A 15,997-nucleotide genomic window follows, 5' to 3' on the forward strand; every position below is an offset into this window, starting at 1 on the left:
CAAAAAAAGACATCTGCAAAGCATAGAAGGAACATTCCTGGTTTGCATATATCTGAAAGTGACAGATTGCATTTCTGAGAAAGATCTTCTCCACAACTACTCTCTTCAATCTACATTTGTTTAATAATTTAGAAGAAGTGGAATACAATTTAAAGAGTATAAACATGAAACATATCAATGACACAAAAACTCTAATTTGCTGGCATTTGCTTACATACAATTCACATTGTAAATCATACATTGGTATTTTGAGCATTTTACAGTACTTGTATAGCACTTAAACCTGCTTTATATCTAAAAAAACAAACATGAATTTGAATAATAATATAAGTGTATCTGGTTGACCTATACGTCCTGCATGTTTATATTCTGTTTGTCTGGTTGGTCCAGTATAGGGCCAACTCTCCGTGATGCATGGACTTCTGCCCGACATGACTGTGCTCAGCATCTCTCCCTGTGATGTGGCTCACCTTTGTGTGACTGGACATACAGATATATCCCACCCCCATGTTACGGGAGGGTATAAAGGCCTTACGCTTTCTCTCAGAGAGTTGAAGAAATTCTGCAGTCCAGCAAGCCGCGTTTTTCCACCCATGATTCATGTCCAATAAAAATAATTCTGATTAATTGATCTGGCCTGATGGGGAATTTGTATGTTCTAGTGTCGGCAGGTGCTTCACAAACATGCAGCTGCAGGTTAACCGGTGACTCTGCATTGCCTGTAGGTGTGAACATAACATAACATTCGGGGTGACTATGGGTCAGTGGTTAGCATGCCCGTCTTTCAATCAAGGGGTTGGCAGTTCAATCCCTTAGTCGATGTGTCCTTGAGCAAGACACTTAACCATGCATTGCTCCCAGTAGCTGTGTATAATGTAAAGTGTCTTTGAGTATCTTGAAAAGCACTATATAAATTAAATGGATTATTATTATAAGCAGGACGTGCTGTCAGCCCTGTGATTGATTGGCAAATCTCTCCAGGTTGTACATTAAAATTAATGGGTTTTGAGACGCTGTACATATTTCGTAGTTTATATAGTATCCTTATGAATCGGCTTAGTTATGAATCCATTGGTGTCATGTGACGGCTAACTGAATAGCAGGCTTGAGGCTCTAAGCCCTCAGACTGCAACCTTTTGTAATGAGGCTTAAGACTGTTTTGATCTCTCTGTTGAGTAACAGACTGCTCCACTGCAGCACTCAGCCAGTCAGCTGTGAGATTAGTCGCTGCACTCACTTAACTGCCTGCTGAGACGGCGGCAGACCTCTGAGGCCCTGCAGAGAAGGAGCATGAGCGATAACACCCAGGTAAGTGGGAGAAGTTTTTTTTTAAAACGTTTTTATTTACAGTATGTACCAAATGCACATTTAAAAAAGAAAGTACACAAATCTATATTTTACAGGTAATTGTAATTTGTCATGGTAGTACCATACAGATCAAAAATCCTGATTGATGTGCGGTTGGTCAACAGATGTCCTCTGACTGTTTCTGGGCAAAATGTAGTTGATGACAATGAATCAACATGTTTCCATTATGCTCTTTGTACTTTTTGAAAGATATTGTAATGTGACACAAATGAAACATTTCAGTTTAATAAAATCACAATTTATTAGTTTAGGCTCAGAAAACCTGCCTGGATTATGCAACAACCATTGCCATAAAATCACCTGAAGGTGCATCAACTCACTGACACGTTCATTCAGAGCACCACCTTGTCTGTAAGTGTACGGCTAATAACACATATAGCTATTTCTACAGGCTCTTAATCATCATGACATCCTGTAAAATACATTTAAGAAATGATTCAATGATTTTTTTTCCCCCACCAATTTAAAATAATAACTACATCTGTTGTTGCCAACAGAGACAAAGGGTTATTACAGTTTATTGTACATGCGCCTCGTCATTGTTCACCTGGAGTGAGTTAAGTCTCGGGGCTCTGACAGCTGGACGACATCCAGGGATTATCGCGACGCACTAGTTTACCACCGTGGCCCCCGTGGGCTCGGGGTTCTTACGTAACGGGCCCCCGGTCAGTGTGTTTTGAAAGTTACAAGGCTGTCAACAGTGGTTTTAACCCCGTATTACTGTGGCGGTTATGTGTGCTACTGTCTGTGTAACAGCTTGGAATTGGAATTACTAATCACACTCGTAACTCACATCGTGACTCATTAAATAAGTGGTCTACACCCGGCCAGCGGCGCCAACGCAAGGCTGCGCCTGGGCACCGCGGTGCTTTGGGCTAAACGGTTACGTCTGCATGCTAACATGCTCACAGAGTACGGCCGAGGCTGATGGGAAACGTAATTAGTCTGGCAGATGTTCGGTCGTAAACCAAAGTATTGGACAAGGTATACGTTTTTTGAGCTAATGATGGTATGTCAGGAGGGCTCCAAAGTGATTAAAAATCATCCCTGGGCAAATATGAATGTTTGTACCACATTTCATTGGCCAGTCCATCCAACAGCTGTCAATGCAACATGGGGAAGTTCAAGGGTTCAATCTATAGGATACGTTGAAAGGGAACCATAACAATTTAGCATTACATCCATCGAGATGTTGAGCTATTTCAATGGATGAATGAAGACCTGCCGGTTGTGTTAAATGAAAAAAACAAATTAATTAAGCTTCGTCCTCTGGGGACCATGAAGTCTGTACTCAGCTGCGGGGCAATCCATCCAATAGTTGTTGAGAGATTTCAGTCTGACTCTTGTGTTCATGGACGTCAGATCATTCTCAGGGCCGGCCTACAGACATTCCAAGTTGTTTTTAGTCAAAATAATGGGAATATTGATATTGATCGCCCCCCCGTACACTTACTGTATCTCTGACAGGACGAAGAGGTGCTAAAGCAGATTGAGAGGGAGGTGCGAATGCGGGAGGGGGCCAGCAAGCTCCTGGCAGCTTGCTCCAGGAGAGAGCAGGCCCTGGAGGCCTCCAAGAGCCTGCTCACCTGCACGGCCCGCATCCTGGCCCTGCTCAGCCAACTCCAGAAGATGAGGAACGCTCAGGTCCTCCAGAGAGTGGGACGCAGGTCAGATGGAGTGCAAGGATATGTTGAATGTGTGGATAAATAGACAGATAAGAGATCTGCCATCAGTGCAGAGGGATTCAAGACTGGTATGCAGTCGTATTGCAGAGCACAAGCGTTTCTGTGGACATTGCCATGCCTCCTACCTGCCACTAGAGGTCAGACAAGTTCACTTTTTCAATCCTTTCGAGTCTCAGCTTTTGTTTCCATGTGTGGATTTACCTGATTAATGAATGTGTTCATAAAGTAAATGTGAACTTAACATTACACAAATTCATAATGAATTTACCAGCATGTAATTGACTGCATATAGTAGAATACAAATGTTATGTTAGTGAAGTCTTCCGTTTTGATGAGGTTGCATAACAGAGTTGTTGTTTCTCCTCTGTCCTTTGTGCTGTGTTTTTACTGGCTTGCATAAGTGCTACTGTGCATCACTGTACAGCATGCATGTATGTGTGGATTGTGTAAATCTATTTATTTTACTGCAGGCCATCTGAAGATGTTGTGCCATGTTTGGGAAGAATATCCCTCTCAGGTGTGTGTACAATCTAAATATCTTGCCACGAATTCAAAAACGTACAACCTAACTTTCATCGTGTTCACTCTGTAGACCTGCGAATCCCTCTGATGTGGAAAGACTCAGAGTACTTCAAAAACAAAGGAGGTAAGTCAGGATCTCGTTGTCAAGGGAACACAAATCGGAATGAACAAAGCTGATGACCTCAGCATAACACATGCACCGAAAATACCTGCATTAGAGGAAATACATACAGTATACATCAAGACCTTTAGAATTAGTTTAAGTTGTTGTTGTTTCTTGCAGAGCTGCAGCGGTGCGCCGTGTTCTGCCTGCTCCAGTGTGGCACAGAGATCCATGACACTGATCTGGTGATGGTGGACAGGACCTTAACTGACATTTGTTTTGAAGGCACCACCATATTGTAAGCCACTTGTTGGGACAGTTATTTTCAAGAGGTTCACTTGTTCCCTAATCCCATTTGACCCGTGTGTCCACGTGTCGACGCAGCACGGAGGTCGGTCCGAGCTTCCAGCTGCGCGTGGAGCTGTACAGCAGCTGCGCGGCGGAGGAGTTCTCCCCGGGTGCTCTAGGACCCAGGAGAGTGAGCTGCCTGGGGGGCTCAGTGGGATGCTCCTCTGGGAAAAAGATCCGCGCTGCATTCGAGTTCGCAGCTGTTTGTGGCTCCAGTGGAGGAAATGCGGCACCTGGAAGTGCGTCGCCCCCTTTATCTCCGGACCTGTCAGCACTGTGAGGATGACGATTGTCCCCGCAACGCGCACTCTCTTAGGGGATGTATTCTGGAAGCGAGTGTCACTTTGATTATGCCCAATGCTTTTCTGTCTGTGTAAGGGGGCCCAAGTATAACCTGCTGGCTCACACCACACTGAGAATCGAACACGTCCGGGAAGGTTTCAAGACGCACGATTGGTCTCTAGCAGCAACAGGCGAGTTACAAATCCTCTCTTCTTTTTTCTTCTTCTTGTCTCCTCCTCTCCCCCCTGAAAGTGAATCATAATCCCCTTGTTTGTTTTTTCATTTCTTCCAGAGGATAATCCATTCTGGTTGCCTCTGTATGGCAATATGTGCTGCCGCCTAGTAGCTCAGCCCCTGTGCATGATGCATCCCATCATAAGTGGCCGGTTCGAGGTTAAGGTGACTTTCTTTTAATATATTGTCCGGCCTTGTGGATTCTTTTGATATTCTATCCCCAATGTATTGTCATTGTTGCTGTTTTTTATATTATGCTTACCTGTTGTGTTGTCTTTTTCGTGTGTGTGTGTCTTCTTCTATGTGCACACATACATGGCCAATAAAGCTGATTCTGATCAGAAAACACCGTATCAAACTGTTCCCTTCTCTCTTTTAGCTCGCAGACGACCTTAATCGCTGTGAAAATGTCTACGGCGTCCTCAGGGGCCAAAGTCTTCTCTGCTATCAGAATCAAGAAGACCAAGAGTCTGAGGATGAGCCGTTACTCGTCGTGCCCATCCAAAAGGTTGGTTCCGGATGAGTGAATAAATAGATGGATTAATTTACATGATTTCCCATGTTGATTACAATAACATGCCGAGGCTCACAGAGTGCACTGAATTAATGAAAAAAGAGAGGAAACCAGCTTTAATTGTGTATATTTTAGGATTGGAAATAGCTTTTAACGTTTTAAATAGTGGAAAGTACATTTACTGAAGTATTGTACTACAGTTTTTACATGTCAAAAGTACTTTCATTCTATGCTACTTTGTATTTCTACTCTATTCCATCACACGTATACAGTCTACTGCTACAGACACGAGTTACAGAGTCGACATCACAACATTGTAAAGACATTTTTTCTTTTGTCTCCTTTCTGGCTTGTGTCCCTGCACTAATGTTTTTAGGCAATCAATCTGTATTGAAGGGTCATGTACAAATGTACTCTCACGGCAGCCATATGCATGTAAAAGTTAGTTTTTGTCATTCATGTCAAACTGCAGTTAAAGCTGTTTAATTACTTCGTCAATGTTAAAAGATGGCACCTTTTGTAATTCACCATGTGCATCAAAGAATATTCCTACCACATCACCAGAATAATTTGTCATTATTTCATTATAAATATAGCAAGTGTGTGTTTCTTTTTTCCCATGTCAGGATACCGTCTGCATGTCAGAGAGCGATCTGGTCCATTGCCAAATTATAAATATCAGCACAAGGCGTCAAGGAGAGGATGTGACCTATTTGCTGAGCATGCATGCACATGAAGACATGCAGCGATGGGCCGATGCCATCAGTCAACACGTCTACAACATGAGTGAGGCCTTGAACAACACAACTGAACTGTAGTGAACACAATGAACCCGAGCGAAAGATTTGGAATTCAGGCCACCGGCCAAGAACAATGTTTTCTTCAGTGTCTATTTCTATTCTTGGTTCGTGGCCTGATTCTATCATAATTAGGGCCCGAGACCGGCCGAAGTCGGTCGAGGACCTATTGTTATTCGAATGTTTCTTATTATTATTAGGGCCTGAGACCCGACGTAGTCGGTCGAGGACCTATTGTTATTCGAATGTTTATTATTAATATTAGGGCCCGAGACCGGCCGAAGTCGGTCGAGGACCTATTGTTATTCGAATGTTTCTTATTATTATTAGGGCCTGAGACCCGACGTAGTCGGTCGAGGACCTATTGTTATTCGAATGTTTATTATTAATATTAGGGCCCGAGACCCGACGAAGTCGGTCGAGGACCTATTGTTATTCGAATGTTTCTTATTATTATTAGGGCCCGAGACCCGACGAAGTCGGTCGAGGACCTATTGTTATTCAAATGTTTCTTCTTCTTCTTCTTCTTCTTCTTATGCTGGCAAAAGGGGAAAAGAGGGTCATGGCCTAAAGTTGCATACTTCAAAATGTCCACACATATCAGAATCGGTGAAAATACTTATCTGATTGGGGTCGGGAAAAAGTCGAAAAAATTTGCTCGGTGGCGCCCGCTTGTGTTGGAAAAGTTAATACTTTTTTTCAGCAATGGCCGATTAAATTGAAATTTGGTACACATGTCTACTTGGACCAGCTCTACAAATATGTTCAAGGGGACCATCAAATGCGCCATATCCGATTTTTCGCCTTTTTGAATTTTGTAAAAAACACGTTTTTTCCATTTTATTCTAAACCCTTGGTCCGATTTTCACGAAAAGTTCTGTGGTTCATTATTGGTTAAATATCATCCGAACTTATGAAAATATTGTTGATATCTCATTGCGTTCAGAAGATATGGGCCAATTAACATCTAAGGGGTGTGGCCTAATATTTAAAGACCCATAACTTCCAAATGACTTGGTCTATCCTCACCAAATTGCTAGCATGTGTTCACATTGTATCCCTTAACCTACTCTGATTTTTTCATAATATTTGAACATTAGGGGGCGCTGCAGTCAATCGCTCCATATTTCTCATATGGCATGACATACTGACCCTGAAGACATCCATATGTTAATTTTGAATTCAAGTCATAGTGCCACCTAGTAGCACATTTTAAGCCTTTTCTTCACGTTTTGGGGAGTTGTAAAACAGCGAACTCCTCCTAGAGATTAAACCCGATTCATTCCAAAGTCGGGCAGTGTGATCTTGACACCTTAGTAGTGAAAAGTTATCAAAGGATTTAAAAAATATAAAACGTTGTGCGAGGCCGCAACGGCAAAGAACACCATTCGCCATGAAAATGGAAGTTGTTTTAACTTGACCATACATTATGTAATCTGCTCCATATTTCTCATATGTCATGACATACTTACCCGGAAGACATCCATATGTTAATTTGAATTCTAGTCATAGCGCCCCCTACAAATATTAATTTAAGCAGCCCCAGTGCTACGTTTGGCCTACATGTCTAAAACTTGGTAGGCATATGTAACACATGTAAACGAAAAAGAAAGTCTCTTGGGACCATGCTCCAAACTATACCGGAAGTCGGCCATTTTGATTTCTGTGTGATTCTTTTCATCATTTAGCCCATTCCTCTTAGGCAAATAGGCTTCAAATGTGGTCAGTGGTCTAAAATCCTTAGTGATTAACATTTATGAATTGAAGATGCTTTTCCATCACACAAAAAAACCTCTAACTCGTGGACGCTTGGTCCAACGGTCGCAGACACTCGGCCGCGCGAACCGGCGTCCAGCAAGTACCCTCGACGTGCGTGAATTGTCGAGGGCCCGATCAATGCTGCTCGCAGCTTTAATTTCCTTTGAAACCTGTGGGCGCAACAGCCGTAGCCTGGATTGTGCCAGGAGCGTATTGGGTGGCAGAATAGCGTGATATCCTAGTTTAGCTTCCTCCCGATGCTGCTTTTAGTGGCGTCTGGTCCCGCAGCTCTGGCTGAGACATAACCTCTCTGGTCTGTATCACGCATACTAAAACCGTATGATTAATTCCCCCAGTTTGAACACGGTTTGAGCTTATTAATAAGTGCTTTTTGTTTCCGTGTCAGACTATTTCTTGGTTGGGAGCATTGAATGTGGACTGGAGACTTTTCGTCATACTGCACTCGATTACAGTCTTGACTCTGCCAAGTGTCTTGACATGGAAATGATTACAGGGGCTCTTTATCATCATCATTATCAGGATGCGCAAGTTTATTTTAAGGTATACGCCTGTTTATACCTGCGAGACGGCATTCTTTTCTGACACATTTATGGCATCAGGGAACAACAGGGAACATGTCATTTGATTAACTGTGAGTCATAAAGAAAATATTTCTTGTTTATTTGTCTTTATTTGTCAGTACTTCCTCATCCTATATATGTATGTATTTGTAGTCCATCTATAGGTCAGTCAGTACTTTACAGAGTCTAGTTTTTGTATTGAAAACATTCCCAATCTTAGTAATTTTTTTTTTTCATGTACATTCAAGCAGTAAGTTGCCTCCAAGCACCACCATGAGACGATGTGGCCGTGGTCTCATTTAATGTGTACTTTTGCCACATACTTGATTTCAAAAAGTGGTTAATTAATACCTGAGAAGTCTGGATCAAATAACACTTTTTTTTTGTTTTTTAAATTAAATTAATTTTTATTTTTTATTTTATTTTATACCATGTTGGTGTGATAAAGAGCAGCTTTACATATTAGCCAATACTTCTATGTGACTGATAGAGTCCCCGACTGGCTCTATTGCTAATGTGGAACATTTGTTAGCATTCAGTTTCTTATTTACACATCCGACAGACGCACAACGCCTTTACACTTTCCTTGAATGCTATTTCTGGGCACAATGCGCCTCAGCTCTTTTGTGGTTTCCACCAATCAGAGGGACGTATCTGAATGCTCCACGTCTGCCAATTGGTGATGGGTGGGTTTGTTCAGTAGGTTTTTCTTTTTTGTTCTTCGGTAAACAGATGCCTGCCATGGATTTATAATACATTGATATGTATTCTAACTACCCCTCCATCTCTATATGGCCATTGTTTTCTCTGCCGGGTGTACTTCTGAGGAGACATTCTTTGTGTGTGTGTGTGTGTGTGTGTGTGTGTGCATGCGTGTGTGTATGTATGTGTGTGTGTGTGTGCGCGTGTGTGTGTTATGTCTCTCCGTCCACCCACGGCCAATCTCGCCTACTACTCGACAAATCAGAGCAAAGTTTTCTTTGCCATCATTTATTTATTTATTGCATGCTCAAGGACCTCGTGTTTTGGGGTTGATTAATTTTTGTAAAACCTATTTCAATATTTAAAATTCAACAGGGTAGTGTGTGTGGTTGAGCGAGAGAGACGGTGGCTGCAGTCAGGGCAGACCGTTGTAGAGCGAGAGCTCATCGATGAAGTGGTCCGGTGGCCGTGAAGCTTACAGTTTGCCCACGAAGTGTAGATAAATATATTTATAATAGTGCCTTTTAATTGGGCTTCAACCTCACAATTACACAACATAGACTTAAAGCATAAACGCTCTGATCCGCTTGTGGTCTAGACGGGGGATTCAATATTTGTGGCTCGTATTTGTTCAATCAAACTTGACATCCGTGTTATTCCAGGCTCTCCGCCAGGTGAGCCTGGCTCTAATGATGCACTTTTCTGGTTTTATAAAGCGCTGACACATATACTCACACATCAGGTACAACTCGCACACACGTTGTAATAAAGATGTACATCAGAAAATGAATTGATGAAATAAGCAAAAGCCTATTTTGTTTAGAATTAGAAGCTATGAGAAGAGTCAAATACAAGAAAAGGCCAGGGGGCCACAACGGGGGCCAATAACTACTCAAAACCGCCTTTGTGGACCACATTTTATGCCGTAGTGACAACACACACATACACACACACACATTACATTTGATGGCATATCAAATCCAGAAGACGGTGTCCCTCCGTTATGTTTAAATTCCTTGCCTGAGGTCTTGAGTAATGGCTCTGCTTTTCGCCAGTCAGAACTTGTGGCTTGGGGCTTGAAAAATGTTTCTCTCTTGTTCAACCCCTTCTTTCTTTGTCCGTGAATCTTTACGTTGTGGAATACTTTGGCATTTACGTCACGTCTTCGCAGGCGCAAAGAAAGTGAGCATTTCTCTCTTTTCTCCAAGTCTCAAGAAAACCAGAACCAAGGGTATTACCGTATTACCGTAAGGGTATTACCGCCTCTGTACCTACTGCTTTATGCCAGTGTGTTTCAGGATATTAAGATCATGGAACAACTCCTCTTTAATGAGGAAGTGTTTGGAGGGAGCAATTGTATCAAAATCCTTTTCAAAGCCATATTGTGAATAATAATTTGTGAATGTGTGATGTTTGCCAGACTTTGGTTTGAACAAGGTCTGTTTGTTTGTCAGCAATCTTTTGTTTACCGTTCAACTGCCTCACATTTATCATTTCACTCTGGAAAGAAATGATCTGTATATCCCAAATTCAAACTGTCTCAGTACAGAGAGGCATTTACAAACGCAGTCATTCGGTTTCAACCAAAAGGGTTATTTCTTGGCTGTATGGGAGCTTTGGTTTGTTCTCATCATCATTGATATGAGAAGACTTGAGCCGTGTGACTTGTAACACATATTCAAATGTGATTCAAAAACACCAGAAAAGCATATGAAGACAATTTCAAAGAATTAGTTCCTCAACAATTATATCTGAATGCGGAATACAGTAGTATGGCATGTACACATTGCTCACGTTATTAATGCCTAGGGCTGCCTAGTGTGTGGTATAACAGGTTTGGCAATGTATATAGCCCTTTGCAGATGTTATCCCATTCTTTGTCTGGAGCCAGAATGTATATTGAGACACTGCCAACTTGTTAACATTATATTACATTACATTACATGTCATTTAGCTGACGCTTTTATCCAAAGCGACTTACAATAAGTGCATTATACCATGAGTCCAAATGACTTCACTGAAGGCTTGATTGCATCGAGATATAAGCTGATACTAAAGTTTACTGACTGAAGCTTTTTTGTTATCATGCTGTTTGTTGCAGGCCAGTGGAAGCAGTGTTGTGATCAACTCATGAAGATTGAATCGCAGAGCTCCAAGAAAGTCATTCCAGTGAAGCAGGGATCGCTTTACCATGAAATAGGTAGTGTGACACAAACAGACACACACTACAATTCCAGTCCTGCATTTTGTTATGTATTAAAATATGTGAGCAGACACTAGAATCTCCCATATTCCCATTACTTTAAAGAATGTTTTCGCCACCACTAACCTTTGAGGGAAATCTCTATCTCCTCAGCGGCTAAATGCTCCACTCTGTTCCCCAGGGAGTCACTAACTTTGTCTGCTTTGTTTGTTTTTGGGGCAGGTACTATGCTGTGGAACTGCTGGCACTTGCCAAAAAAAAAAAAACAGGCTTTAAAAAAACAATGATGTGGGAGGGAATTTCTGAATTGACGGATTGTGATACAAACACTTTCACATACAAGCAGTCACGCGATTAATTTTATTATTGCCAAGTTTGAGGAGTCTGACGATTGATTTCTATGTCCATTTCCATTGATTTACAAGAAGTGAAACTAATGGCTGCCTCGGGGAAATGTGCCAAGAAATGTGGCCTACTTACACATCCAGTTCTGTCTCTCTGTGTTTCCAAAGAAATCGTCACACGGAACGAATTGTCTTATTTTCGCACCATGTGCTCTCTTGTTTAGAAAGTTGAATTGACGCCTACCTAAAAGCCGACAAACGCGTTTGAGAAAATAACAAGATCTAAAAGATAAATGATGCCGCTCAACAAACACCTGGGACAATGAGGGCATTGTTGGCACCATCAGCTGACAAACAAACCTCAGTCATGCACATCGGAACAAATGACAACTATGCTCCGTAATAGCAACCGACGTCGGTGAATGTTGAATTTTTTTGTTTTAAATAGAATTCCAATAAATAACAAACAGGCTGCAAGAAAAACAAATATAAAATCGAATAGGAAGTTTCCCTTTATGAAACCAGAAAAGAATGTTGCCAGTTAAAAAGGCAGGTGTTTAAAACATGAGTGATTTTTTATTTATTTTTATAGCTTTAAAAAGGAAAATATAAGTGACTCCTTTCTTTCTTCCTTGTCTTTTTCAGTAACACCCTCCTCTCCCGGAGAGGGTCTTGTGGTTCCGGATTTATCCGTCGAGATCCGCACTTTGCTCTCTTCATACTACAAGGAAAGGTATTACCCTCTGCCACTCACATGGTTCCCAGGACACCTTAATTTGCATTGCATCTCTTTCCGTCAACATTGCATGTGATGTCAACAAAAGTAGATGGATCTGCGACAGATGAATTCTTAGTAAACACCTCGCAGTTCTTTGAGGTTCTTCAGATCTTATAGGTGCCACATTTTCGTTTTTATTTCTTATTATAGAGCTCTCAGCTAGTACAAGCTTTATGCATTTTAATGACATATTATCATGTCTTGTTTGGTAAGTTTGTTCACTCGTGGAAAAAAGCAATAACAAACAATGACGTCGGCGTCGACGTAACACAGGACATCACCGTGAAAGCGTGCGTAAAAATTTGGATGCCTGGTAGAGCCTTTTCGAGAAGAATTCAGACAACAACTTCTCTCGTTCTGGTAGATTTATTCTCTGGTCACAAGCAAAGTACAAGCGCTGTCATTGCAATCACAGGGGAGTCCTTCCACCAACACACAGGTTGAGGGGACAAGAACTCTTCTCCTTTAGAACTGGAAGTTCGGCCCTTACATATACAGATTTCATCACAGGTTCGTATGCATCATCCCAACTTCTGATTGGCACTGAACCATCAAGGAGGGGGTTAATTCCATCGCCTCCTCTCTTCTCACAGGACTGGGCCATGCAAGTCCATTTTTCTCGTGGGACTATACCGCGAGTGTTGATACAAGGCGGGTATCTATTCTTGAGAAGCAGACACCCGGACATTTCCCAGACACAAATTACACCTGCTATGTGTTATGCTAACCTGACAAAAGCATACCATTATAACACATTATTATTAATCAAGCAAGAACAATACCTCTTTGACTTAAACACATTATGGTTCTTTTATACAATGTGGGCCACGTCACCAGACAATGACGGCATTGACTCAAAACACTCAAAAGTTACAAGTGTAAGTCTGCACGTAATGCACCTGGGTGTCGGATGTCACAGTTGTTATTGTTCGCGTGGCTTGTTTGTGCACAGTCCAGACGTCCAGGAGAACAGAGTACTCTGTATTTACTAAGTAACAAGCTAAGAAGATGAAAAAGATTTCGCTGTAGCCACGCATCCTGCAATCTGGAATGTTGTTTGTGCTTTTCTCACTGTATTGTGCGCACAGTCATATTACAGTATACTTGAAGTAGGTTAGAAAACTAGTCGGTAGTACAATTGCCTTTTGTTTTGAAATGAATAGACGATGAGTCACTGCTGATTCTCTAACTGCCACAGGTTAGAGTTTGACCCACACTACAGGAGTTTGATATATATATATATATATATATATATACATATATATATATATATACATATATATACATATATATATATATATATATATATATATACATATATATATATATATATATATATATATATCATTATATCGTTCTCATTTCCTTGAATTAAAGAAAAAAAAAGATTTGCAACCAGTGATGAATCAATAATTAAGCCTTGAAATGTACCCTGCAGTGATAAGTGTTGTGTTAATTATAACCTATTATGGTGTTTATGATAATTTTTTGAGATCACAAGCAGCCTGGTTATGTCACATCATAATGAAGAAGTTATAAAAGCGCCACGTAATGTTAACTTGGCACTACGCTGTGCCAGTATGATGATGAACTTGTCAAAGTGATCTGTCAAAAAAGACATTCTGGTATGTAAAAAGACAACCCCATATTCGCACCAACATAGAGGATTGGCAACCTTGCAGCTCCACCTGCGGTTTTAACAGTTATTTATCATTCTAAATGTCAAGTTGCGTGTGACCGTGCGAGGAAACAATCTCTTTTGGTTATACCGGCTCTTCTTGAATACAATTACAAACTGAAACCGACTGGAAGCGATACAGCCTTATTTGATGCTATTTAAGAACAACATTCCACTACCGTTTTCTGTGTTTCTCTTTTTTTCTACAGTTATTGATGACCCTTCCAAAGTCGCAGTGGAGGAGCGATTTTATTCGTCCGTGGTCTAGGAAACGGACGGATGGGGCATGAAAAATGGTTTCAAAATCTGCAGGGAACAAGCTTACTGTTTATGTCAGATTGTTTTCTTTCATTATTTCTGTTTACCCGCCAATATTCATGAATAGAAAATGAGAAGTATTAAAAAGTGTGTCTGAAATAGCAAGCCCCAAAAACTGACTGTAAATGCAGAAAAGCCTTTACTGGACCATCGTCTAGCAACGCTGTCGATTTTGTTCACGTAAAGAGAGACCTACGAATAATTCAGTTGACCATAAATCAGTTCTGAACCAAACAACCTGCTTTCTCTCTGATAATTGAGCAGTCATGTCGGGACAAGCGCTGTAGCCACGCATCAATACGAGTATTTCATGATTTCAGTTGGAGTTTGCTCACACCAATATCACTATAAAAAAATAAATTATGAACAATTAAACTGGTGTCTTCTTTCATAAACAGGCTTGCGTATTGAACCCACAGCAGCAGTTTGGCATTCTTGCTAGTCATGCATCACACGATGTTGACGATCTTATGACACACAGATACCTCCTATAAAACTAGTTCAGTAAATCAGGCGTATTTAAAAAGCAAAATCTATAAATCAAGTTCAATATGCTGAAGTTTGAGTTTTCAACATCACAAATGCAGAAAAGTTTTGAAAGGTTTGAACACTTTCAAAATACACTGTGATTTCAGTCACAGTTTATTTCACTGTTCTCAAATAATAATTTGTTTACTTTTTAATTTGATACAAAATACGTCTTATTATGTTATAAGATGTACTTTGTATCACATTTAAAAAGTAAACCAACTCAACTTAACTTAATTAGAAATTATACACTCGCATGTAATCAAAAACTAACCCAAAGTATACTCTACTTGGACACGATTATACCAAATTATTATCAAATTAGAAACCAAGCAGACGATCCGAATACACAATTAGACACCATTTTACAAGAGCATAGTTTAATTAGAAATAAAATGCAATAATCAGTTCCTAAATATTCTACGGTTGGATGCTATTCTGCTCGTAGTACTAAGTTATGGTGTATAATTTGACGCATTTAGTGCCACAGTATGTCCGGCATGCCAATAGTCCGACAACACACTCAGCGCTCAGAATCCAATCAATGTATTTCGCCTTTATTTAGCATTTAACATTGCCTTTATTTAACATTTTAAAACTGTACTAAACTCTATTGTCTTGTGTGTTTAAAATTCCTAATAAATCGATAAACGGAAATGTTCAGAGAATAACTGACGGTTTTAATAATTGTATTTCAAGCACAATGTCTGGTTGTGTTTAGGAATGTTACTATATTGGAATTCCTGCACTTCAAATATATATATATATATATATATATATATATATATATATATATATATATATATATATATATAGATAAAGATATATGTATATATATATATATATCTTTGAAGTGCAGGAATAAAGATATATATATATATATATATATATATATATATATATATATATATATATATATATATATATCTTTGAAATGCAGGAATTCCAATGGAATTCAACACCTATGGCTCTTCTCCTTTTTGCTCGACAATATTTGCTAAAAGCCTGAGGGCTTTGTCGACGTAAATAAAGGCCGGATGTATATTTTTCTCATTGACTTGTGTAACTCAGTATACAATACTTGCCTCAACAGGTTCACTCTGGCATCTTTACTTCTGACACCGCGGTGATACATTTAAAGCAACAACAAGCCGGGTAAAAAGGGGAACAAAACAAAAAAATGAACTTGTAAAGAGGGGACTCGCTCAATGGGGCTTCTCCCTTAATGCCTTTCCCTTTAAAATAAATGGTAAG

At 40.3% G+C, this 15,997-nt stretch overlaps 1 protein-coding gene across 1 annotated transcript; it reads left to right on the top strand.

The window, feature by feature from the left end:
• The first annotated feature begins 1,290 nt into the window (after positions 1-1,290).
• LOC117740572 (rhotekin-like) lies at positions 1,291-14,629 on the top strand. Its single transcript, XM_034547057.1, has 13 exons — positions 1,291-1,308; positions 2,836-3,035; positions 3,524-3,570; positions 3,646-3,699; positions 3,859-3,976; positions 4,063-4,302; positions 4,405-4,499; positions 4,601-4,707; positions 4,922-5,050; positions 5,683-5,842; positions 10,996-11,094; positions 12,087-12,174; positions 14,107-14,629. The coding sequence occupies exons 1-13, from the start codon at positions 1,291-1,293 to the stop codon at positions 14,111-14,113; spliced, it is 1,362 nt and encodes a 453-aa protein (XP_034402948.1). The 3' UTR covers positions 14,114-14,629.
• Positions 14,630-15,997: the final 1,368 nt, after the last annotated feature.

The sequence above is a fragment of the Cyclopterus lumpus genome, chromosome 12 (assembly GCF_009769545.1).
Source record: "Cyclopterus lumpus isolate fCycLum1 chromosome 12, fCycLum1.pri, whole genome shotgun sequence".
Classification (NCBI taxonomy): domain Eukaryota; kingdom Metazoa; phylum Chordata; class Actinopteri; order Perciformes; family Cyclopteridae; genus Cyclopterus; species Cyclopterus lumpus.

What these genes read in the sequence shown, in the direction of transcription:
- LOC117740572 (XM_034547057.1), top strand. An exon ending in TTTGAAGGCACCACCATATT is followed by an intron (nt 3,977 to 4,062) that starts GTAAGCCACTTG and finishes GTGTCGACGCAG; the next exon opens with CACGGAGGTCGGTCCGAGCT. An exon ending in ATCGCTTTACCATGAAATAG is followed by an intron (nt 11,095 to 12,086) that starts GTAGTGTGACAC and finishes TGTCTTTTTCAG; the next exon opens with TAACACCCTCCTCTCCCGGA.